Source organism: Ambystoma mexicanum, chromosome 14 (assembly GCF_040938575.1).
Source record: "Ambystoma mexicanum isolate Mex_15411 chromosome 14, UKY_AmexF1_1, whole genome shotgun sequence".
In the NCBI taxonomy this organism is placed as follows: domain Eukaryota; kingdom Metazoa; phylum Chordata; class Amphibia; order Caudata; family Ambystomatidae; genus Ambystoma; species Ambystoma mexicanum.
The window spans coordinates 512,381,895-512,408,813 of NC_090940.1; the positions used below are offsets into that span (position 1 = coordinate 512,381,895).

Genomic DNA, 26,919 nt, shown 5'->3' on the forward strand with positions numbered 1-26,919 from the left:
ATCTTTGGTGTTTCTTATTTCTTTTGGGATGTTGTTCTAGATTCTGACGGCTAAGTGGTAGAAGGAGGTGCCTCCAAGTTTTTTCTTGAGGTATGGTTTTGATTCCAGGCGTATTTCGTTGCTTGACCTGAGGAGTATTGTTGGCTTTTAGATTGTTATTTTCTTTTGTAGGAATTCTGCTCCTTGCCCACTGATTGCCCAGTGCGTTATGCACATTGTTTTGAAGGTGATGCTATGTTTTATTGGGAGCCAGTTTAGTGTTTTTAGAGCAGGGGTGATGTGTTCTCTTCTTGATAGTTTGAGGAGTAGTCTGACTGCTGTATTTTGGATCTGTTGTAGTTTCTTCAGGTGGTGTTCTGGTATTTCGAGGTAGAGGCTGTTTGCATAGTCGATTCTTGACACGATGAGGGCGACGATAGTGAGTGTTTTGTGCGTAAAGGAGAGGAAAGATAGGATTCTTCTTGCCGTGGGAAGGAGGAAAGAGCATTTCTTGACTGTTGCATTTATTTGTGGTTCTAAGGTTAGGGTGTTGTCCATCAGGACTACCAGAATTTTTACTACCTTAGATGGTGATGGTGCGGTTCCCATTTCCGTTGGCCACAGGATGGCGGTTTCATTCTCTTGGTCTTTGGATATGATCATGATTTCTGTCTTTCCTGGGTTGATTTTCAAGTTGTTGGCCTTCATCCAGTTGAAGACTTCTTTTAAACACTCGATTAGGGTTGAATGATCGGCTTGGGCGTCTTTGATTTTGTAGATGATTTGAGTATCATCTGCGCAGTTGTAGCATGTAATGTTGTATTTTTTGAAGATTCTGATAACCGGAGTCTGGTAGATGTTGAAGTACAGTGGTGATGGTGAGGATCCTTGTGCACTCCACAGCCGTTAACCCATGGAGAAGATTAGAAGTGTTTAATCCATACGGTATCTGTTCTGTCTGCTAGGAAAGATTTAGTCCAGAGTAGTGCTGTGTCTGTTATGCCTATGTCTTCTAGTCTTTTGGTTAGGGTCTCATGACTAACTGTGTCGAAGGCTGTGGAGAGGTCGAGCAGAATAAGGGCTGAGGTTGTGTTTGTGTCTGCGTTAGTTTTTAGGTTGTCTCAGATGGATAGTAGTGCCGTTTCCGTTCCTCTTGCGGGTCTGAAACCGACTTGAGCTTGGTCTAGCAGGTGGTGTTTTTCTATGTGTTCTTGGGTCAGTTTGTATACGTAGGTTTCCAAAAGTTTTGCCGGGTAGGGAATGTTTGAAATCGGATTGTAGTTGGAGAGGTCTTCTACGTCGCCACTTGTGTTTTTCAGAAGTGGTTTGATATATGCTGATTTGAAGGTCCTCGGTACAGTTCCTGTTGCTAGTGATAGGTTCAGAAGGTTTCTGTAGTATTCTGCTGGCGTTCCTTGTGCGAGGATTGATTTGTAGATGTCCGGGGGATATGGATCCATGGGTGATCCAGCTTTCTTGCTCTGTTTTACCAGCATTGCGAATGCCTCTGCTGATATTTCAGGAACTTTTTTGAGCTTGTGCTGAGGTTCTGTGAAAGGTTCGCTAGGTAGTATGTTGTGGTCGGTATGTTTTGTATGGTTTGTCGGATGTCATTTATTTTTTTCTTGAAGTGGTCTGCCAGGTCGTTGCATAGTTTCTCTGAGGGGGTTAGGGTGTTGTCGAAGCCTGGTGGGTTTCTAATCTCTTTAATGATGTTAAACATTTCTTTTTGTGTGTTGGTGGCATTGGTGATTCTGTCATAATGCCTTCTCTTCGCCTTTTGAATTTCTTTCTTATATGCACGGATTTGTCTTTGGAACAGTGTTTTTTTGTCTGGGTTGTATTCTTTCCTCCATTCCAGTTCCATCTTTTTGTTTTCCTTTTTCATTGTGCTCAATAGTGGTGTGAACCATTTTGCCATTGCTCTTTTTTTTGAAGGGGTGAATGGTTTTCCTGGAGCGATCTTGTTAATTGCATCTGCAATCCATTTGTGTAGTAGTTCCGCTTTCCCATCTAGGTCAGCTAGCTCTAGTTCTATAGTTGAGGGTTTGGGTCAAGTCCAGTTGTTGGAGTAGGTTGCTTTCTTTGACATGTTTCCAGTTTCTTTTTGTGGTGGTTGTGAATTTAGGGGGTTGGATGCAGGCTTGAGTAGGCAGCGTCATCACAAATGGGATGATGAGATGGTCGCTCCACAATATTTGTATCGGCGGTGCCGTTGTGATGAGTTTTTCCTTGGCGAAAATTGCATCGAGGGTGTGTCCTGCAGAGTGTGTTGGCCTTTGACTAGTTGTCGTAGTTTCATGGTAGTGAGTTGTTCAATCCGTGAGTTTTGGGAGCTGGCGCGACCGTCTTCAAACCAGATGTTGAAGTCTCCCAGGATGATTAGGTGTTCGTGCCTGATGGCTATGTTGGTGATGGCTTCTATGAAGTTGTCGACAAAGGTTGCATCATATGTCGGTGGTCTGTACACCAGGATGAATGTGACATTGGTTTTTGGGCTAGCTGTTAGGTGTATTACCATGGTTTCACAGTTGAGGATGTTGAGCGGTTCGTCTGTTTTTATTTTCAGGTGTCCTTTGAATGCAATTGCGATTCCTCCTCCTTTGTTTTTCCTGTTTATTTGAAGGCATTTGAAGTTGGTTGGAAGGCAGCTTTGGAGTGTGATTTGTCGTCCAGCCATGTTTCTGTGATGAACAGGATGTCAATGTCGTTGTCATCGAGTAGGTCAAAGATCTCTGTTGAGTGTTTTGATATGGATCTTGCGTTTATAAGATTGGAGTTTGGAGGTGTTGTGTGGTTTGGACTTTCTTGTTGAGGTCGTCTTTTGTTCGGTGTTGAGGTTTCCTTCCTGGTCGATCTCTTGTTGAGGTGTAGGTTTTGGGATGTCAGCATCTTCGAAGAGTTCTTCTAGGTTCTGTCTTGGGTTTTTGTTTTCATCGGGTTCTTCTTCCATTAGTTGTGGTTGATGATTGGAAGTTCTTCTTGCTTTGGTGATGTAAGGTGTTATTGCGTTGGTGGTTATTCTTTCTTATCTTTTTCTTTCCCTCGGAATGGGTCGTTTGCGCAGCATTATAAGATAGAGAGTTGTTTAGTCTTTATTGTTTGTTGATGTCCAGTTGGCTCTGCTTCGGTCTGGTTGTCTTGTGGTGTTATTAATGGGTGTTGAGGGCTGTTCGCTAACAGTTAGGGCTCTGTCTGTAGGTGGTATTTCCGGCTGATGTTGCTGACTCGTTCAGTCGCGGTCTTGAGAGGGGTAGGTGAGGCGGTTAGGGGTTATATAGTTGGGTGTTATCGGTGGCTCTCTTTAGTGTCTGTCTCCCTAAATGCAGTTCACTGCAGTGAACTAGCAATGTGGGTTTAAAAGGATATCTACTAGTTGAAGGGGTAATTTAGAGGGGCGCAGCTAGGACTTACGCCTTATGAGACATGAGCCCCTAATCGGGGTGTCACTCCAAGGTAATTCACTGATGGGTTCTCCCTCACTTTCTTTAGATCGAGTTGGTCAGCGGGATTTGAGAGACCTGTCTAGAGGCCTATCAATGCGATCTGAATATCGTACTATGTAGCCTGGAAATAGAACCCCTACTAAGCTTGAGACCTGCATAGTGGGAAAGGGGTCTATCAATGCAATCTAAATATAACACAATGAAATACGGACAATGAACCCCTATTAAATTCTAGAGACCTCTATAGTGGGAGAGTGGCCCATCAATGCAATCTAAATATCACACAATGAAATACGGACAATGAACCCCTATTAAATTCTAGAGACCTCTATAGTGGGAGAGTGGCCCATCAATGCAATCTAAATATCACACAATGAAATACGGACAATGAACCCTTATTAAATTCTAGAGGCCTCTATAGTGGGAGAGAGGCCTATCAATACAATCTAAATATCACACGTGCAATATGGAAACAGAACCCCTATTAAATTTGAGAGACTTCTATAGTGCGAGAGAGGCCTATCAATGCAATCTGAATAGCACACAATGCAGCCTGGGAATAGAACCCCTACTAAATTTGAGAGACCTGTATAGTGGGAGAGAGGCCTATCAATGCAATCTAAATATCACACAATGCAGTATGGACACAGAACCCCTATTGAGTTTGAGAGACCTGTATAGTGGGAGAGAGGCCTATCAATGCAATCTAAATATCACACAATGTAATATGGACACAGAACTCCTATTAAATTTGAGAGACCTCTATAGAGAGGCCTATCGATGCAATCTAAATATCACACAATGCAATATGGACAGAGAACCCCTATTAAATTTGAGAGACCTGTATAGTGGGAGAGAGGCCTATCAATGCAATAAGAAAATCACACAATGCAGCCTGGAAATATAACCCCTACTAAATTTGAGAGACCTGTATAGTCGGGGAGAGACCTATCAATGCAATCTAAATATCACACGATGCAATAAGGACATAGGAACCCTATTAAATTTGAGAGACCTGTATTGTGGGAGAGAGGCCTATCAATGCAATAAGAAAATCACACAATGCAGCCTGGAAATATAACCCCTACTAAATTTTAGACACCTGTATAGTGGGAGAGAGGCCTATCAATGCAATCTGAATATTGCACAATGCAGCCCGGAAATATAACCCCTATTACATTTTAGAGACCTGTATAGTGGGAGAGAGGCCTATCAATGCAATCTGAAAATCATACAGTGCAGCCTGGAAATATAACCCCCATTACATTTTGGAGACCTGTATAGTGGGAGAGAGGCCTATCAATGAAATCTGAATATCGCACAATGCAGCCTGGAAATATAACCCCTACTAAATTTGAGACCCCTGTATATTGGGAGGGAGGCCTAATCGCACTGTTTAATGTTGGTTTGCTAAGTGGTTAGGATTCTGGGGTCACTCCTACCTTACTGGTCCTTGTAGTTGATGGTTGACGGCTGGCCACCGGCTTCCCCTGCGGACACCCGCTGCCACTTCCTGGAGCTGTCTTTGTTGGAGCCGCCCCCGGCCCCGGAGTCCCTAGCCACAGGGCTGCCCTGGGGGGGGTTGGGGGGTTTAAGACAGGGGAGGAGCCAATCACCAGAGGGGGAGGGGTAGGGAGGGGGAATAGGGAAGGCTGGCAAGTGGAAGGGGAGCAGAGTACACAGGCGGGGGGAGGGGGGATCCAGAGGCACAAATATAATGCAAAGGCCCAGAGGGTCTTCAAGGGCCTTTAGTCACCTGCCTTGCACAATGTAAAGTGCAGGCAGGGGGAGAGACACGGCCGTAGGGCCTACGAGGCTCTTAAGCAGGAGCCAATCACCAGAGAGGGAGGGCTAGGGAGGCGGTAATAAGGAAATGTCAAGAGGAGTGGGGGGGGGACAACAACGGTGCTGCAAGTGCAAAGACTATTCTGCAAATGTACAAATTAAGGGCCCAGGGGGCTCCTCAGCAGCAACACGCACTCACCTGCTTTGGATGGTAAGAGGCGTGCGGCGAGGGCAGCAGGTGTCTAGGCCTGGAAGCACCAGCGCTATCTGCCAATCAGGGGAGGTGGGAGGGTCGGGAGGCAGGTGGAATCAGGGAAATGGATGCAAGAGGGGTAGGATGGAGGGTACAACAACGGCGCTGCAAGCGCAAAGACTACCCTGCAAATATCCAAAATAAGGACCCAGGGGGCTCCTCAGCAGCAACATGCACTAACCTGCCTCGGATGGTAACAAGGGTGAACAAGGGTGTGGGGGGACACCCCTGCAGCCCCTGCAGCCCTTGCCACCGAATGGGGGATTTAGTAGAACTTTTCAGTGATTCAGAATTTTTGAACGGTCGAAATTCGACCAAATCTCCCATTCAGAATTTTAAATACCATCTTTTTGGGTCATTCCAACCCGCATAGCCAAGAGACTATAAAACGAGGCAGACATTGTTCAACCCTCTCCACAAAGAATACTGGTGTGGAGTATTGTGGAACAAATGTTGCAACAAAGCACAAATTGTACTTGTAGGAGTTTACATCCTGGCATGCGAGTAAACCAGGAAAGGGACCAATAGTAGTTAGTCCTGGCAGGCAAGTAGACCAGGAAAGAAGATGCGGTTTTGTGGCAAAGTGCTATAAAGAAAAAATTGTGTTAACAGAACTTCATTTGAAGAACAAGTGTGGCATTACCAGAAGCAGTTGCTGTGCTATCCTGACAGATGTATTTTTATTTTTAACAAACAGGTGTGGCATTAACAGAAGCAGTTGCTGTGTTATCTTAACCAAAGCATTCTATGTGAAGAGGAAAGGTGATCTGCTGATCATTGCTTTGGTTTATGAACTTATGTTTTGAAACAAAGACTTGTGGAACAAGTTTTTATGAAGGAGACATTTACTTTAACAAGTAGAAGTAGCATTTGGAGGAAAAGATCTTTTGTGTTGAAACGAACAGTACCTTGTTTAATCGGAACTTCTCCAAAGGGATTCCTACATTTATCCAGGGGAAGGGAATGCACCCCTCGTTACAAGGAGTACTTTCAACCACTTATATGTTTGAACTCTTATTCTATTGTGTTGAATTGAAGACTGCCAAATACTCCCTGTTAGTCTTTTGTATGTATTAGTGTGAGGGTGAGAGACTTTTTGGACACCAGGTCATTTTTCTTTAGTTTAGTTTGCTAGGTACCGACATCCTCGTCAGTATAGCGGAAGTTAGGTGTTTATCTCACCATTTTCATGTAATAAAATGGCAAACCGTGAGTAAACTTTACCTTTGTGTCCATATCGCATTTCCGACCCCTCACAATAATTTCACATACTATGAACATTTAACCACAACTTTAAATGTAATTCCGAAGGTCATTTAGAAGAATCCCAAGTGGCCAAACCAGGTTTAATTTCATTAATATTTGTATGTATGGCAACAGTTATCTTGGATTCAAGCATAGCTCCTAGTATTGGCTCAATTATACTAAACTGCACCTGTAAGGCACAAGAAGGGGACTAATCGCTCACAGCTCCCAGTTATTTTGAGCTGTCATCTTTCTTCTAAAGTTCTTTGTGGTGTGTCCACAACTCTGATGGGCAATATTCCTAAGATATCGCATGTGCAAATGCATCACCTGAAAGTTGAAGATAGAACATCTACAACCCTGTGAGCCCCATTTATGGTATTATGGGGAAACGGTCTCCCTAGGCAACACACTGTGTCACTCTCTGTTTGGCTGTTTATGGAATCACTACTGAGGTCTGCTGAAGTGTCAGAATCCTCATTGTTCAGGATGCAGACTGCAGGTCATTGCAGCAGATATTAGGCTGCAGCAAAGCAAAGATGAGCATAAAAAAAAAAATCACACAATACCAAATCTTGCATCTATCAACACTAGATCATACAAAAAGTTAGCCAGTGCAATAAAGAAGTCTGCTGTACCATTGCTTTGGATGTTGGTGGAGTCATCCTCTGTGGTTCTGATGGTTGGCGTACTAGTAGAAACAGAGCTGATGCTTGATGACCGGGAATGACTCTCAATGATGGGCTCTTTGATTTTCTCCTTTTTAGAATCGGCCTTCCCATTCGATACTTTTTCTGAACTATTCAGAAAATCAAACAGCAGTTCATCATCTGGTTCTGATTTTTTCCGTCTCACAAACTGGGTGGAAGGCCTAGGAGTTGAAACCCCTCCTGGAGGACCTGGAGGGGTGTCTGATGATGTCCAGGAGGCAGGCTTTACATTTAGTGTACCAGCAAGAATGGTGGACTTTTGCTGTTTTATATTGCCAGCAACTGAGGCAATGTAACCAGTTTTGCCATAGGTCTGATATTGTAAACTTGTATTTGACTGCTGCATTTGCGTTTCGGAATAATTGCCAAGTGCTTCAGAACCTGTGCTATGATAGGAAAGGTCTGTCTGGGAACCATGTTTGCTTAGGCTTAGTGCTGTTGCTGCACCTTGATCCACTTTATTCAGTAGTGTCTCTGCCTTTCCGGCAAGATCAGAAAACCAAGACATGTTGATGTTTTGCCAAGAATCCCTAAAAAGGTAAAAGAAACAAAAACATTAGTGACAGAGGAAGAGCAGTGCATGTTTGTTAAATGCAATCTTCAAAATGTCAGGTAGCTTTTTGTACAACATCTGTTCATCCACATTATTTATTAGGTCTGGCAACCACATTATTTATTAGGTCTGGCAAGAGAGATCTTTAGCTCATTGCAGGAGCTCTTGTAAGTACATATTGGAGGGCCATGGTGTCAATCAGCTGCTTCAAGATGCATAAAGCTTCAACTGGAGCGTTTTCGGTTTGTATTTCAAGTACTCATTTACCTGATCAATGGTTCTAAAAACAATGGGTGTAGATGGGTTTGCTAACTTAAAGCACATGGTGACCACCACAACGGATTGTGCACTCTCAAAAGAACAGTACTGGATGGTGAAAGTGGGTCTGTGGAGTTGAATACAATGCATTAGTTACTCTTACAATATTACCTATTTATGGCCTAGAGGCGACAAGGAATGAAGAGACTGACCAAGTGGTGCAATAGGGGTTGATATAGACTTTTATTAAATGAAAACCAAACCTATCTATCCCTAACCCTAAGGGGTTTTCACTACCTAAATTAAAGAAACTTGGGTGCTAGTCAGGAAGTCTGTGCGAGACAAAACAAAAATGCACCATCCCGTTCACAAAGGCTCCTATTCTTTCTCTGTCACTACAACAAAACACCATAAAGTCCAGTTACTGTTCGTAATCCAGGAGAATTACTCCTTCTCCTGGATGTGAAGCGTCAAAACCCTCTTGGGTTGTTCAATACAAAAGCTCCACAAAGGTTCCGGGTTCTACGTAACTCAACAGAAAGTAAACAGTTGCATAAAGTTCTTGTGGAGCTAGGAGAATGGCTCCCTTCCCCTGGCTGGTTCCCAATGTCTTTCACAGTTCTTAACAAGATTTGTTGCTCCATTATAGAGGTTTTCACAATCTCTAGGTTTTTGCACAATTCTCGATCCGCCCCACTGGGATTATTAAGCAGTTCCCCAGAATCCCTTCTGACTACACAGCACCACACTCCTGTGGAACTAGACTGGGAACTGTAACAAATTGGTTCATGGTTTCCGTCTTATATTTGAGGAGGGGAAGGTTAAGGTCATGAGCTGAAAAGACTTTATTGGCAGGATCTGGTGTTGACCAATCAGCAGTGGGTAACAGTGGTGTTGACAGAAGATGGTGATGATGGACCAGCCCTAGATGATTCTGGGGGTGTTCGATGATTCTCTCCATTGGCAGAGGTTTCCCCAGGTATTCAATGTTTGGATAAAGGAGAGCATAAAACTATCCCTGAGTCTCCAAACTTTTTGGCCCGTCTGTTGTACTTTCCAGGGTTGCCAAGATAACCCACATCAATTGCATTTTATGGATTTGGGGTCTCAGGCTCACGGACAATGTATCTTCTCAATTGCTGAGGTAGGTGTTCTCAGTTCATACTATTCACTGTTCTCCCTTGTTGCCTTAAGTTCCATGGAATGTCTAAAGAGTTTCTTAAACAGCTCGTCCACTCCCTCCTGGACTTTCGTTAACTCCCATTACCTTTATTGGGTTTGGGGTGCTTCACCAGGTCGGTAGGATGTCGGATGACGGTCAATCGTCTTCTCACACTTTTGTCTGGATTCACTTGTTGGGCCCTGTACAGCTGGCTGTCGGGTAGTGGACCTGGGACTTGACCTTTCTTCCATGTAGAGAACGTCCAGCCACCACCTCTCTAGATACTGTTCAGATTTGTGTAGGTAGCTGTCCGAACGGATAAGGTCAACGGTTTCGGCACAGTTGTTGGACTGCCCGGTCCACCCACTACAGGTCACACCACAACGACCCAATCTCCATCCTTCTGTAGGGCTGACTTTCGGCCGACTGGTATGATGCTTTCCCTGCATCTTACGAACAATGTACTTCTGTTTTCTGCCACTCCTTCTCTTGTTCCACTTGCCTCTCTCCCAACGGCCACCAGCTTTTAGTTGAATAGCGTTTGGTGTTCTGCCTCCATGCGGGATGCATATTCCCTTCTTCGTTTCTGCTTTCTCCATGGCCATCACCCTGTCGGCCTGTGAAACGTCCTTGTGTGTCCCCTTGAACCACACCCTCCAAGACTCTTGCTCGAGCTTCCTCGAGCCTGCCTTCGGGTGTTCTCTCGGCTTCGTTCGCTCTCCGATTCTCAATTTATATCTCCACTTCGACTGCCCCCTCTGGTTCTCTCATAGTAATCTCTTCGTTATCCTTCTTCATGGTACCCTTCTGCCTTCGCTGGTTTCTGATGCCCCGATATAGTAGGGCCCCCCCTGACGTAACATCCATTTAATTGACTACAGCTGTTCTGGTGTTTTTCCCGCTGGCTTGTAGCTTTATCTGGAATTTCTTCATCTCATTACCTAAACCATCAGGGTAGTTCAAGGTTTCATAGTAACACATGGTTTTAGAGATGAGTTTAGACCCATAAGGTTCAGGTCCTACGTTAGCCTACTGGGTTGGAATTTAAAGGGGCTGTGCCTCCCACTTGCGTCCTTATCGCCAGGAGAAGAGTCCCTCTCCATGAGATCCTCCTGCATATTACCACCCATAGGGAGACTATTGGTTAGCTGCCTCACCTCCCCAGCCTCATGAAGAGGGGTTCTCCCCTGTGGAGAGGGGACGCCATCTAAACAACCGTCACACCTGTCTTTAGGCTCAAGACCTAGATTCCCCAATGTTAAGACACCTGGACAAATATAGCTTGATTTTTCATTCTCTGCAAGCTCTGGTCCAAGACCAGTAAAATTGCTGAGTCAGCACACTCCAAGCGTACAAGTTCCAGTATAGAAACTGGACAGGAGCCTGACAAGAGATCCTTTGCCATCCACTAGAAACACAGGAGGATAACACTTACACGAGCTAACGTTCAGTGTTGCCAAACAACAAAAATAACTTACAGGAACACAGATAAGTTGGAGCTCCAGCTCCATGAGCCACAATGAGTAATCTCCTCATTCCAACAGGGACAACAGCTTTTATCATTTCGGAATGTGGGTTGCGGGTTCCGGGATATGGGTCGATCCTCTTTATTAACCAAAGCACAACAAATGCAAAAGACAGTCAACACCTGCCATAGAAGTAGGAGTATATGGAAACACTTAGCAAGTGCTAATCACGAAGCAAACGAGGACAGAGACTCACGACTCACAGCCTTCATTCTGTCAATCATGCCTTCACCCGGGTGTTAAGAGGAATTTTCGGAATGAGACCTGTGGGAGAGTGCTGAGAGGTCAACCTAGTTGGTGAACACAGCATTCGACACTTAGACTAGCCAAATTCAATTAAGGTAACGTAGGTCATGCAGTAAGGCAGGATTCTGGAGCTACTGTGGTGCTGTTCAAGCACAGTAAACCACAGAAAGACATCCAAGTGAGTTGCACACAGAAGTATATATATATGTAATGAGTATTACACACACACACACACACACACACCTTTCTGCCAACCTGAACCTCCTACAACCTGGGTCTCTATGCTCCCTGATACTGCTGCTCGTGCTGTCGTGCCATCCTTATAGCAGGTAACCTGGAAGAGGTCCTCTCTAGCCAAACCCAATACAGACATCTGGAAAGACTTCCTGTACTCCGTTTCTCACAGCAGGCTTCAATCTGGGCAACCTTCCTCAGGTCCTGGGACCCACATTTTGTCAAATGGCACCTTCTTCAGGATATCTGTGTGCCGAGAGTCTTCTTTGCCCAATGGCACATAAACATCTGAAACCAAGATGTATGCCAAAACCATATGTTGACGACGGTATCATTTAGGGAAATAGTTATTAGAAATGGCAAAATTACAGTATAAACCTGATCCTCCCCAAACCAATATGTCAGGATGCTTTTTCTCCTTGGACTTAACTGGGCTTCACCACCTCTAGGAGGCCCCCATAAAAACCTATGTGGTCACCTTGCCATCTTGGGCCTTCATGTCTCGCAAAGATCTCTTTTGGTCCTTAGATTTCAAATAGGGTCCTGTACCCCTTGTAATTTGCCGTCTCTACGGTTTCCCTAACCCTTTACCAGGCGATGGGCTAGTCACAAACCAGCCCGGTTCGCATACCCAAAAACTAGCTCTGTAACAGTCTTCACCTTCAATCTCTTAGCAGACCACCCCTGCCTGGTCTCTACTTCTACCATTCTCCAACTTCCTCCATCTTTCCAGCCTGCAATTACTGTAGCTCTTGCTAGTACCCAGCCACCACCCAATGCTAGCTCCACCCTGTTTTAGAATGTTCCCCTTCCTCCTTCTGGGTTGGGCTTTGGGTAGGTATCTGCACCTTTGTCTGGTAATTGAGATTTGTTTCCTGGGTCTGCCCTCACTTTGTGCTTTGGGGGCAGGACTATGTTTTGATTTAGCCGGTTTGCCATCTTAGATTTCCCCGCACGTTCCTGAGCATCTGTAGTGTTGACTGCACAGGACCCTACTTTCCTTTCCTCTCAGGATATATATGGTATGCTGCAGCAACTCATCATAGAAGCTTTCTAAACTCTCTGAATGTGCAGAGAGTGTTGGCATGTGGTAGATTTGCAATAGCCTTTGAAAATTAAGACTGCTGGGCAGAAAATGATTTGGTAATTTCGTCTCATCCATGGGTACATCCACGGTCGGAAAAGAGCAAACTTACAATTTCTTATCAAGTACGGGTCTCCAAAGCTACAGGAGACTCCTCTGAACTTGGATAACATCATATCAAGCATGGATCACAGGCGTTTACAGTGTGTCGGATCATATCTCTGAAATGAATCTTCTGATACCATTGTTTCCACTGAAACAATATTAGGACAAATGGTACCACTGGTATGGGATTGAATTAACTTCCTCTCCAGGACATTGGTAATGCCTACAGAGCTTCAGCCTCTTTCAGTTGGGGAGAGGGTTACTTCAGCTATCCCACACAGCCTTACTAGGGTAGTGGGGTGGAGTTAAAGATACCAAGAATGTTCTGCCACAACTAACTGGGGCAGGGGGGATGGTCAAAGTCACAAGCACTATCCCACAGGGAAGGTGACCAGGAGATCCTCCAGCCCCTCTATCCCTCCGTGATCTCCGCCCCACTGCCAGGCCACATCCTCTACTGGCGCAGGGAGGCACTCAGACTTTAGTCACCCCCATGGATGTGCCCATGATCAGGCAGGCAACAGTATGACACCACCCTGACTGTGACAGTGTTTGTTCTGTGGGCATAGGTTGCTCTGTGTGGCCATACTTCTGCAGGCCTTTGGTGAGTTAACCAGAGTCCAGAGCTCTTCAAGAGGGGCCCATCAGACTCCTCAATGGTTGAATGGTTGCCATTGTCCCACTTTCATCAATTGTAACATATATTTATCTTTCACCAACAGTGGGAAATTGCATTTCTCCTGTTAAACTCCATAGACAACATTTCTGGAACAAATAAAACCCTAAAACCGATCTGTAAACTGTCGTTCTTGCTTTGTCTCCCTTGAGTCCCGAGTTTTTTCAGAGAAGCCTGTGTATTTTTAAAGTATTTCTGTGATTGTATTAACAGTTTCAGTGGTATTAATGAAGTGATTTACACTCGTAGGCCATAAAGTAGTTAAACATGCTTACCTGTGTAATCTTATTCCTACAGGCTGTAAAGATGATTTGGGCTGGTAAGATATATTTGAAAGTAAATTGCTTGACTTCTATCTTCCTGCTCTTGTACAGGCCTTTCTGTGTACAAAGCACTGGTCTTCCCATCTACTGCTGGCATCATCAATTGTTCTGCTGAATTTAGAAGCCTCTCAGATCTGTGTTAATATGAATTGTACTGAAACCTACTACTTGCCCGGAAATGTATAAATGCCTTTCATGATTTACTTCTACTAAGGAGCATATTTTTTTATTAATTGAATGTGTGGAAAATCCTTTATTGTGTACTTGTGGGTTGAAGAACTGTACCTTATGCCATCCTGATACACATACAAAAGGGTAGTCTGCCTGCTCTCTCATGTTGCCAGAGAAGAGTCTTGTCTAATTAGGTGGGAACCCTGCAGGCAGTAGTGTCTTTTCTAAGCCTTCACCAGAAAACACCTGAAAAAAGTGTACTCCTTAAAGAACACTTCACCCACCTTCATGGTTAGATTTTGGGTTCTATGACTCTCCTCTTGATTCTCTTTACAGAGATTTGTTCTTCTCTCTTTCCCTGGTAAAGTTATCCAAAATGTATAAGTATCTCCTTCTATTTTACTTTCTTGGACTTTACTGATAAAAGACTGAGTATTCCCGTTGGTGTCCTGTAATTATTTCGAATGTAAAAGTTTCGAAAGGCACATTTTTGAATTTTTTTTTCTCAAAATGCCATTCTTTCGAATGACAATTTCTTTGAAAAAAATTTGAAAGTGCCGTCAACATGGGTTAGGGTTGGGGCATAGGGTTGGGGGTGGGAGGGTGGCGTGGGGGTTGGTGGGGGCTGGGGGGGAACCCCCTCCCCCAATATACACTAAAACCTTGAAACGTTACATGGAGCTGTCCAGGGTTGAAATTACAGCACTGGACAGCTCCAACTAACGTTTCAACGTTACAAAAAAAAAACAGCATTGAAATGCTACTTTTAACATGTAAAGTGCATTTCAATTGAAACCAATCCATGACTATTGTCGACGGATTGGTTTAGAAAGAAATGCACTTTGCATGTTGAATATAGCATATCACAGCTTTTGTTTTCTAAACTTGTTTTTCGAAACTTTTGATTTGAAACTATCACTATAAACCATTCCCGTATTGATTTTCATTCCATACTCTTGGTTAAAGTATCACAGTCTCTCTACTTTGGCTCGAACAAGTACAACTGGTTTCCCTCCCCGGTCTCCCGTGATCTCAGTTATCTTGGGTTCCGAGGGAAAACGTCACTGGGACTTCTAGCTTCTCAGGGTCGGTTTTCTGTACCGTCAGCGTGTTCTCTCTTGCTACTGTAATGCTTCTTCTTTCATGTCACTGTCGAGGAGAGTCGTTTGGTTCTTCCCAAACTGCTAGCCTCTGCGTCTCTGTCTGCAGATTGGTCTGAGCATTGCTTGGGGAACTCCTGGTCCACCCTGAGTCACCTTTTGTGTGCGTCTCTCTCTAAACTCCAGGATGCTCCTCGTTTGGCGATTTCTTTCATTCTCCTCCAGGTAAACCGCTGCTCGTCTGATTTGGCTTCACGTTCCTTTCTAATCACAGGACACTGCACGTCCAACTCTCTCTCTACAGCCGGCAGCAGTATCATTTTGTAATTTGCACGCTTATCTTTTTGGCAATCTCCTCCAACGTCATGTATGACATATGCTTGCGACTTGCCCAGCGTAGGTCCGGGTCTTCATCGTTCCCTTTCGCATGGCTTCTCTCTTCCTACATACATCATCCTCCTTGTACCAGTTGAATGGGATATTTTGTTTTGAAGAGTTATTTAAAGTTTCTGGGAGATGGTAACACATACTTGTTTCTTGTTCATGCATGTTTCCGTAGTACATGTTCTCAGTGGTATTGTTGAAATGGTTTTTAGGGAATTCCTCATCAGAATAGGAGTCCTTTGTCCTGTGAGAAATTCCTGGTGGCAACAAGTAAGACAGACACAAGTGATCACAGTTTAAGGGTGTTTATTAAACAACGAACGCTGTATGCAGATTGGAAAAACGCCTAATCTAAACCTATATCTAAGATGGAAGCTAGCGTTGACCATCAAATGAAAAATAAGGCAGTCCTAGTGGCATTGTGTCAAAATAAAAAGGGCCTTAACTAAGAAACCTATTGCCAAACCTCACAACTAATACAAAAAGGGGTATGGGATAGTTCTCAAGAAAAGAAAGAAGTGTTCTCAAATAATATGCCAGGATGTGGTAGCTTGGGTGTCCTTTCCCCATGTTTTGGACATAGGTTAAGATGGGAGCTCGGAGCACAGTACAGTCTCAGGCTTTTCCAGCACAAGACGACAGTTCAAATGACAGCTCTCAGGAAACACTATAGAACTTTCAGCTATCAGGGCTGTTGACGATCAAGTCTCGTTTCACGTGAAAGACTTGTCTTCGAAGACCTGACATGTTCAAATAACTGAACAAAAGTTCCTTTAACAAATGAAAAGTTTGTTTCCAATGTTCGCTGGGTGATGGCTTCACCTCTGGGCCCTTCTCTTCTGGGCGATGACCCTTTTCAATTGTTTATCACAGCATCACGTAGGGTGATGGCTTCACCCCTGGGTCCCCCTCTTATGGGCGCTGACACTTCTTGTATTGTATTACCCTAATCTTACTGTCTTTTTAAACAGTTCCAAACACACTGTTTCTTGGGACTTTAGACTTTGCCCTTCTAGGGATTTGCGTCCCTTGTTTCGTCTCACTGCTTGATTCACTTCCCTTTCTTTCACTTATTTTGAGATCCGCCGACTCTCCTATGGCCTTCTGGTAGCTGTAGTTTTGCTCAGATGGGGATCGACCAGAGTCTCTTGAATTAGCACCCACGTGGTGCCAGTTTTCCCTCGGCAACCGGTCTCCACTTAACACCTTTTTACAGCTCTTCACACAGTTCATTAAACTTGGTTCAAACTTGACACTTTGCGCTTCTCATTAAACACAATTCGGTTCTTATCGATTCTCCCCTCGACTCTCTGGCTGTGATGAACCGCTTGGCTTTTGGCTTTCCTGGAATCAAGGCCGGTACCAGGTTCGCAGGAGATTCCCTCTGTCCCGCTTATCGGCATAAGCTTTCCCCGTGCACCGTTGATATGTGCTAGAAGAAACTTGTGCTATTGTTCACAGTCTTAGGCTCTCTTCCACGAAGGTTCTGCGGGCCTGGGACAAAAAGGGCAAGGTCACTTCTCTCCTCGCCACCCTCTCGATTCCTGCTGCCTTTCTCCTTCTCTTGAACTGCTGCGCCTGATTAGCCATCTCGTTGTGCTGTCTGCCTTGTTTGTACTGTGCTCTCTGGCTCCACCTTTTATCCCCGTGGGGGAGGGAAAGGGCCATCAGGTTTGTGCGATTCTGATCAATTGACCTTTGTGCTATGCGAAAGTGTTCGTGTTGGAAAAGGGGTGGTAGTAGTTTAGAATATCCTACGTGAGAGGAGGTGGGAAAAGGTGTGGAAGACAGATACCGTGTCTCACCCATTGGTATCCCACTCCCAGAGGACCTTCTCCCCCACCCATCCAGGTGATCCTCCCTCACAGGTCGACCCCCAGGGCTGAATCCAATAGCGATAGCTGTGTCCTGGCCACCTGAATGACAGATCCCCAGGAACTAGCTGGGGAGACACCTTCAGGTTTCTCACAGTCTCCAAAGGGGGAGACTCGCTCAGTGAGGTCCCACTTGCCTCTACCACTAGGGAGGATACTGCAGAGCGGGATCACCTCCTTACCTCACAAGGGTGGGTGGGGGCACAACCCCTTGGGGAGAAGGGGTTAATTCCCACGATTCACCACAGTAAGTGTCTGCTTCCTTGTGCAAAGCTGCTTTTTTCCAGAATTTCCAGAAATGCAGGCTGGATACAAGCTGCTCTGGGAGGCCTAATGAACAAACATTATCTCCACTAGAACCAGGACTTTAAATACACATTGTTCGGTTGAAGTGACCTGTCACAAAAGTCCCAAGGGCAACTGCAGGTGTGGGTGATCACTGTGTTGGTCCAAGGCATTCTTCCCTTAGTCTAAGTCTATCGACCTTTCCTGTGGCCTGCAACAAAAGGGTACTGCTAATATTTGAGGATGAGTTGTACTTGCATTATAAGCATCACCCTGCTTAACACAAGTGTCCTTACCCTTCTAACTAGGTGTCTTTGCATGAACCGGTAGCGGGTGGTCCTTGCACATGAAGGTATATTTATGACTGAAGCTGGGTGTCCAGGTCTCCTGCTGGTTCCAGGGGACTACATTGTTTCCCCTCACTGCGACCATGATTCCAAGGGGGGGGCAATGGGAGAGGGTCTAAGGACAACAGTGGGGTCTGTTCCTCCCTAGCATGACCAACAGGCAGTGGGTCCATAGTTACTTCCCACTCCATTTTCCCCTCGGTTGCAGGAAAAACTGTTGCAGGTCTGAGGGGTTTTAAGGTCAGAGGACTCCGGGCTTTTAGGGGTCCTGGTCTCCTGCACAGAGGGTAGGGATGGATGGGGTGACTGGGAATCTCACATCTACCTCCTTGGGGCCTAGAAATATGGAGCAGGCAGTGGCACCCGACCTCCAGGGTCACCCTAGTATCATCACCCTGTATTTAGCATGGATTTAAAATCACACAGACTGAGGAGGGCAGTGCAAATATTTTAGGGAGTGAAAATGCAATCCTCCTTCCCAATGGGGTACTTTTTAGCAAAGTAAACATATATTTTAAATCAAAACCAGATAACTTATAGTAATCCATACTTCCTTGGACCTAGTAATTCTTGGAAATTAAAAAAAGCATTTTTACCTTAAACCTCCTTTTCAGATCAAGCAGTAACAATAATTAGAGCTACTTCTAGTGGCACTACTCCTCTGGTACCACTGATCCAAATATGCACGCAGCACTATGGATGGAATTAGGGGACAGACCCCTATGTGTCAGCTGTTTCTAGTAGTTTTACTCCCCATTTGTTTTAATTTGGAAAATGTGCTCGTTTTTAAATGTGTAAAAAGTCAATGGTACTCTGCCTATTTGTAGGACTGCCGATAGTAAATATAAAAATTTCTCAAATTTCACAAAGCCGGGAACGTTGGGTTGTATATCTTAAGCTGGATCTGGTAACATATTTAAGGCATACCTTGCCTGTGATGTCATGAACGGGCAAGTTGCCCCTCAAAGTTTGGTACACTTCTAAACCATTAGAAATTACGTCAACAAACCCACCTCGTCAGCGTATTAAAAAATAAAAAAAAAAGAGAGATGACTTGACACAACCAACTAACTTAGGTGAATACTCTGGTCACAGTGACAGGCAGCTACGGTCAGAAGCACATGGCTGACAACCAGAGCGACGGAGCCATCTCAGTAACCTATTGGTAGAAAAAAGAAAAGGTTCCCTTTCAATCAGCTGTTTTCATAGCATTTGTACACAGTTACATTTGGAAAACAGAGCTTTGCTAAAGCCGCCGTCGAATTAAACATTTAACTTGTAAAACAGTCACTAAGCCCTACTTCCCTCAATGCACAGCTTGAACCCATTCTCCAATAATGGGTTTCCACCTCTAAAGGAGGAGAGTCCAGAGCCATCTTCTACATCCCTGTTACAACCGTGAGTTAAATAAGAAACTACAATAAACTTCCCCCAGGCACCACTAAAATTAATCTCAAGCATTATCTCTTACAACACTACAGAAATACAAACAAGAATTCAGTGACTTTCTGACCACCCCCACTCATCATCATCTTCATCATCATCATGCAATGTTTAACTGAAGCCAGACTCCAGCAGAGGCAAACAAAAGCGCCTTGTGGAGAAACATGGGAACAATCAATGCATCTGTCAAGGAGAAATCATTTAGTTGAGCTACATTCATTATCAGTGAGAGGGTATTGGGAATATCATTAAGATGAAGCAAAGAGCTGACGATGGACAACCAGTAAGGGAAGGTAAAATATTGATTAATAAGCACTTAATAAGCACTCAATGAAAACTTGGGTTCATCCTGCCTGCCGGAGGCACAACCTCCAACAAAGAGGCAGTATACCACCCGCCTGGAGACGTGGCTGCTTTTGCCGCAGAGAATAGTGCTATACATGACACAGGGCTTCAAAGAGAGTGTTGGTGTATGCCCTTATGGCAATTAAACCTTCTACCCATGAACACCTGGTAGGCTTACTATTAGTCAGCAAAACAGTACGGGGCCTACAACCAGAACTCCTAGGAACCCACTTGCATTACCTTGAGTAAACGATCAACATTAAATGTAATTAAATGTCCCTACAGGGCTTTCTCCCTAAAACAAGCATTTACACTTGCAACATGATGCCTCTTATACTCAATATACCAACACACAATGTAATACTGCGATATGCAGAGGCGTACCCAGGATTAATTAACAAGTAGGGCCTTGAACTGAGGGGAGCCCACAGAGGGAAGCAGGCTTGTTCTGCACCTGGCCGAAATGCAGGAGCAACCAAATGTAGTGAGGAAGCGCAAAACAAATCAAGGGGGATCCCCCCCCCACCCATTTTACCCCCGGAAACATTTGGAAATTATGGGTTAAAATGGTGCATTTTACAGTACACGTTCTGTGATACATTTGGTAAAAAGCCACATAGTTTACAATCCGTTTTCCTAGGGTAAGTCATGAAAAAAGCCATTTAGATGCAAAGTCACAACAATGAACAGGATCATTTAACAATGCATTTTCATAATGCCTTTGCCCGCTATATGCCAGTACTCTGCAAGTGTAAAAACCATGTTCAAACTGATTGTGCCCACACATGCCCATTCTGGTGCACCTTTATTTGCTAGCATTCCCAATTAAGAACATACTCATGTTGGCTTTGCCCATAATGCCAGTAATGATACTATAACAAAATATGTTCATGCTGGCCCTGCCAAAATATGCCAGCATCCGAACATATGAACATACACTTATTGGGTTTGCTTTAGTGCCAATAAAAGAAAAAGCCATGCTACAGTAAGAAAACATGGTCTTCCTGTAAGAACCCTTATGTTGCATTTGACCTTAACACCAGTAAAACAATAACATCCCCCCCCATGTAAGACCACTCATCACGTTGATTTTTCCCTTTATGCAAATTCAAAATAAAATTCAATGCCACAACAGTACCCTGCAAATCCCATTGTAGCACACTCCACCACCCCAAACCTTCCTTCACATAAATTAGCTGGCTTTGCTTTTCTCAACACCACCAGTAAACCTGTCATAAAATGTTAATGCACCACACACACAGACAGACAGACAGACACACAGGCACACAGATATATGAACACACACAGAACATACATACACTCAGAGACATAAACAGAGCTACACACACATCCACCCACCAGTCAAGCACCCATAAAGCTTCTCTGTCATTCACACGAGCGCCCAGAGCATTTGCTCGCACTCTCGCCCCCATGTTCACCATTCAGGCTGCATGCATTCATTAATGTGTGCATTTACAGACACACCCTCGCACAATTACACACACCCATGCATACATACATTCATAAATGCCTCAAGGCATACATTAGATTTCAAAAATTGATAAGCAGAGTTTGCTAATTACATTTTTTCGTTCAATATGATAATGTCTCCTGGAAAAAGTCTCCAGGTAGGTGACTTTTTTCCTGACCCCTAACATACTTTCCCTAAATATTCTAGGCGGGGTATAATTTTATACTATAAACGACAATCTTAGAATATTTGGATAAAGTGTTTGATTTTACTGAGGGTGCATTTTTGGGGAAATGTCATTTCACAGGCGTCTTCATCACTGACATGCATTGTTCTTGATTAGTGCACACATTTATTTGATTAGCAATTTTCTACTAATATTTTTAATGTCACCAGGAGTTGTTTATACTCCCGACATTAAATGAGCAACAGTACCGCATTTCATCGGTCGAAATTAGAATTTATGAAGCAGGAGCTGGAAGTAGTCCCTTGGTGTGGAAATCGTTCCCTGGCCGGGATTTACTGAAAGTAACCAGGAGCTATTAAAGGAACGTTTCATGAATGTGTTCTCAAGATGGTGCACGTTTAATGGATAACTAAAATATGGAGAAGCACGGTAAGAGTAAAATAAATGCAGAGATTGAAATAAATGCTACTTTTGTATAGCGAGAGATGCATACATGTTAGAATAGCTACTCTGCAGTGCCCGATAGATGGTGGAACGTGATTTCTTATTTTCGAACTGTGGCATGCACATACCATAAAGCCATGTTTCTACTTCTACGCTGTTGTCTTTTGCTCTATAATAGACTTTGTTGATTCCCATCAGTCTCTTGCAACGTTGCTTCACATTTCTCACATCCTATTCATATTGCTTTTCCAGTTATTTTCTCTGTACATTTCCTTCCTTTCAGTTTTTATTTTGGTACCTCTCATTCGGTCACTAATAATCGTTCCTACTACATCCATAAACAGACCAGTACATATGTTTATTACACAAATCACTGCTGTCTCTTTACTGCCACAACCTGAAGATCTCTGCTGCTACCTCACTCTCTCCGTGCAGTTTTGTGTCCAGTACTTAATGACCAATCCTGCATCCAATGTCTCCTAGAGGTTTCCTTAACCACCTGTACACAATTTTCCAAGACATACATAGCGAATGTCAGAGAGATACGTTTGTCTGGCACCAGTTGGTTTGGGGAGCCAAAAGTAGAACCTGATAGCTGTTGGAATCAAGCTAACTAGGGTATACCCAGAAGCTAAATAGCTCCCAGCAATGTCAAACCCTGCATTTGTATGCACTGCCTGATGCAAGACATACGTGAGATGAGGGTCTGTAAAATGTAAGGTTTAGATGCATGAATGGACACGAATATATAAACATATATGATAAAAGGCTCTGAAAACAGCTGTGTGCTGCTATCTGCAGATGGTGTTACACAGGGCAGTGTCATGTATATTGTATGCTTGAACCATCATTTGCTGAGGTAAGGAGAAGTTTCATAAATCAAAACTTTCACAATGTTAAAGAAAAGTCATAGCCTGAGACTTCGTACGTAGCATGGTGTTGGGTCAGGCAGGGTAATTGTCAACTTCAAGTGGAAAAGATGGCCTTTCCCGTCATTGATATCAACTGTTTTCAATATGGTGTAAAATACCATTTTGGGGGACGGTTGGGCCACCAACGGTTCTCAAGCACATGCCAGTAGACCCAAGCGCAGCATTAGAGCCCTGCGCACCCATGAAAGCAGTATTTATTATTGTCATTAGCTCTCTCGAGCTACTATCTGTGGTGCCGATACCTTTTTTGATTGCTTTTAAGGCAACCAGATCCTGCACAATCCATCCGTCCCCATTGGAAATAACTATTTCCAGGAGCTGGAAGTGCACCAGGAGATACGCAGGCGAGTAGGAAGGGTGGTTGAAATGTGGCACTCCAGTGGAGACTCGTCCTGGGGAACCGTCTCCAAGGACAGTGTGAAGAATGGGCAGTGGCACAGTGGTTCGTCAAGAAATGCGGTTGGCTACTTCATCTGTTCCCGACCTCCATATTGGCCAGCTCTCTCCCGCAGGTGCAAATATATAATGCAATCATAATCGTAGGGCAAAGCGAGCTCTAGAGGCTAACTAATGTGTATGGTATCATAGCAGTAGATACTTAGATGTACAGACTGGATGGAACTGTTGACCACTACTTTGCGTAAACATCTAGTTAGATTTTTGTATTTATTATGTAAGAGGAAAGAAAGTAAGAGACTAAGCAGAGTGAATGGCATAGCAGGTAGAGAACTGGGCAAACTGTGGAATTTTGTAATTTGCAGCCATCTCACTTTCAGGGTTGCTGGTATGCAGCAACAGGGTGATGAGATATAATGTTGATGAGTTTGGATCAGCTCAAGGGTTGAGCACCAGTTGCACAGATGTATGCACCCAGCTGGTCACAGACCTAAGGTTGCAATCAAAATCACTTGCCGTGTGATCATATACATATTCCAAAGTAGTTCACTCGTCAATATGATGCACCTTCCCCAACAAAATGACATCTAGTTGACACTATTAGATTTAGATACACTAACCTAGACTTTACTGAAAAACATGGGTGACATTGCAGTGTTTTACAGCAGCAATACTGTAATTGTGCATTATATAAAAACTTACATTTTCAGGAATGGAACTGCAGGACTGTCTTTTTAAAAAAAATTAAGTTAACATACTGGTCTTTTCCAAAGAGAACATATCAAGAGCTCAATACAAATTTCACCCCAATAATGACTGATTTGCAATTATTTGAAAAAGAAATAACTTTTCCTGCCTAGCACTACGACAGAGGAGTTTGGCACTTACAGTGCAGCAGTAATCATCTACTCCACTGTTCTCTCCATTATCCCCTTTGAACTTGCAGTGAACAGAGAAAAATAGGGTGGAGAGAGCCCTGAGGGCAAGAGAGGTATGCATAGTGAGCTGTGATTTCATTGCACAGGGTCTTTTAAATAGCTAGCTGTGCTACGCAAGTGTCAATTTAATTAGCAAACCTAAAGTATTGCGTAGTAAAGTGCTATGGGATACTAATTATTTTTGCCTTGTACCTACAATCCTCCCACACACTGCACAAGCTTTGTGGTAGGTCAGAGATAGGACGTAGACAACTGGACATTGTTCAAACTTTCTCCGTTTTATTAAAGTATAAGAAAAGCCTTCACCTATCCCTACTGCTTTTGTGGTGGTTCCCTATTCTAAAAAGAAATAACAAAAGAAAAGGTGCTTGTCAGGATATCATACACAAACTCTGTCCTCTGTCCAAACCTATGCTATTCTTCTAACTGGCCCTACCCCTACTAAAGGAAAAAAAAAAGAAAGAAAACGTAGCTTAGAGAAGTGGTTTTAGTTCCCCTTGCTTGGTTTATGCTGGCTTATGTATAAACCCCCTCCCAACAATGTCTCTGGAAATGTTCCTCTTGAACCTGCCTTCTCGGACAGTTCAAACTAACAGGTTCCTTGGATTTCAACACAAACTCTTAGGGTGATCGTCTATGCCCATCCACCAAGTTCTGGTAAACTGTAGAAGTTCGCCCCTTAATTGCACAAATTGGATTTGTAAGAATCTCAGTTTTTCCAACTGCTGTCTCTCGTTCACCCCCTCCACGGTTCAGATTCATGGAGGTATGTTTGTGGCCACACGTGGACCTGCTGTCTCTACTTCAGGTGAGTGGTTACGGTTCACAGCACAGACTGGTCTCTTGACTCCCAGCCGGATATATTCCCCTCTGGAGGAATCGGCCTTGCCATATACAACCATCACAGTATTTTCTACTTTTTACACAGTTCAGAATCCCCTCGTGGTCCTGCCTCTCCGGGGTGCGTCAGCGGGTTCCGCTCTGCACAACCTCTCTCCAGCGGGCTCTCATATAGTGGTCGTTTAGTTCTGCACCGGCTCCACAATTCCGAGAAAGGGTCTTGTCCCTTTTATGTCTCTCGCTACAACGAGAGACATAGTCCCATTGGTCCTGGGGTTCCGACCTTCAAGGAGGGTCAGCCACCAAACCATGCACATTTAAAAAGGCCCCATGTGTTCAACCTTGTTTGGTATTAAGGGAGATGTTATAGACGTGTTCACTTGGAAGTCCTTGTTCCCTAAGGGGAGGTCACGCCCCTCGCCCAGTGAGATCCCGCTTGTCCAATCCCCTTGGCAAGTGTTTTGCCTGGCTGGCTCACCTTCCTAGTCTCAAATGGGGGGGCTCCCGTTTGGGGAGAAGGGACAAATTCCCTTGATTAATAACAGCATACACAAACAAAAACGCTTTCCCCGCTGCCCCCCATTCCTTTGGTTTCCCCTCCAGACTCGCTGCCGCCACCATCATCTCCTAAGCTGCTCCATAGGCCTCCAGCTAGCACGCTCCACTCAGGGAGGGAGATCCTCCTGGTTTCCGACATGGGCAAGAGCCAGACAACAACCTCTGCTGCTCAGTCTACAAGGTGAAATCTGTAGATGCCCATGCAGCGCTCAGTGGGGATTTACATATTTTTGGTAGGCTTTGCCTGTGCAGGGCCTATTCTCTCTACCCCTCTATTTAGCATTTGTGTATATTATGTTCTTGCATAAAGAAAATCTATGAGCATTATAAATAGCAGTCGAATAATAAGAAATTGCTGAGTTTCTCCTATTAATTTCTAGAGTTCCAAGGCCTACAGCTTATTCTCATGTGAAAAGCCATCTGTAACAGGACACGGAAAGACTAGAAACATGTACTCCCATTGGTGCAGTTTGGAAAGGCATCCCAGAAGTCACATGACGCCACTTCAACATTGGCAAACCTATCAAAAACATACAGCTAAAACCCATGGCTACTAAAAGGTAACAAATGAAAAACTATCAAATATGATAAAAACAACAGTCTACCTGATGGAACATTCTCTACCATCCATCAGATGTATGTTTTAGACTACTTAACTGGCTAGAAATAAAGGAGAGAACAAAGAGGACCTGCGCTAGGCCCACATTTTTACCACAACTTGGCTCAATGTGTATCCAACACAAGTCAACAGACGTGAGGATAGCCTGCAAACAACCCTGCTCACTCAAACCCCTAACTAAAACCTTGGGAAAATGTGACTTTAGAAGTTCAATTTAAGCTTATAAAAGGAACGAATTCTCAAATACAACGTGAAGATGGGAACAGATCCCTGATTCATCTTGGTCAGATGCTGGTCCTTGGTTTTCTGGCCCCTTCCTTTCCAGCTCTGCCCCGGAGGAAGTCAAGCTTGCTAAGTGTCTCGGGTAGTCTTCCTTACTCCCACCTAAATCCTGTTCATTTTATTGGTTTGCAGCCGTTTCCTCACATTAAATGACATTTCCCAGCCTATCCTGACTTCGTCTTTTTAATGTCATAGTCTCCACCCAGCAGGAAAAATATTCAACTCCATTCATTTGTACAGCTCCTGCTTTGTTCCAGCCTACTCTTTGCGCGTAGAGAATGTCACTCACGCAATGATGTCACAACATATGATATCACAAGTATCAAACCTTGCATTGTAGATCTGCACAGTCTGACAGACTCCAAGAAGAAAAACAAACAGTCAACTTCATGGACTATTTTTTAGTTTAAACACATTTAAATCAATGTCAAATTGAAACCTATAGCCTAGGTGTGTGCCAAACATCTTGAAAAAAAGAAGCAGTAAAATTTGAGACATGAAAGGCTTTTTTTGTTGAAACATTGCCAAATTTTCGATTTGGCTAGGTCAATTGCTTACCAAATTTGGTGAACTTAATGGGAATTTAGCTCAAAATAAAATCAGCACTCAAAGTGTTTCATAGCAGTTCAAGAGATGTATGACATTTTGAACAGGTCACCCTACCTATAAGTGAAAAAAAAGATTTAAGAACCGACAAAAATTGGTACGGATGAAAAGG

General features: G+C 43.9%; 1 protein-coding gene across 5 annotated transcripts in view; it reads right to left on the bottom strand.

Moving 5' to 3' along the window:
- The window catches only part of GOLGA5 (golgin A5), an 800,028-nt gene that overhangs the window by 673,905 nt on the left and 99,204 nt on the right, over positions 1–26,919 (bottom strand). For 3 of the 5 annotated variants that reach the window (XM_069637743.1, XM_069637742.1, XM_069637747.1), the window contains one exon: positions 7,347–7,948. In XM_069637743.1, the coding sequence (XP_069493844.1) occupies positions 7,347–7,926 (580 nt within the window). In that variant the 5' untranslated portion in view covers positions 7,927–7,948. Of the gene's footprint in view, positions 1–7,346; positions 7,949–18,759; positions 18,906–26,919 lie in introns of all 5 variants that reach the window. The other 2 variants (XM_069637746.1, XM_069637745.1) reach the window with 2 other exon arrangements.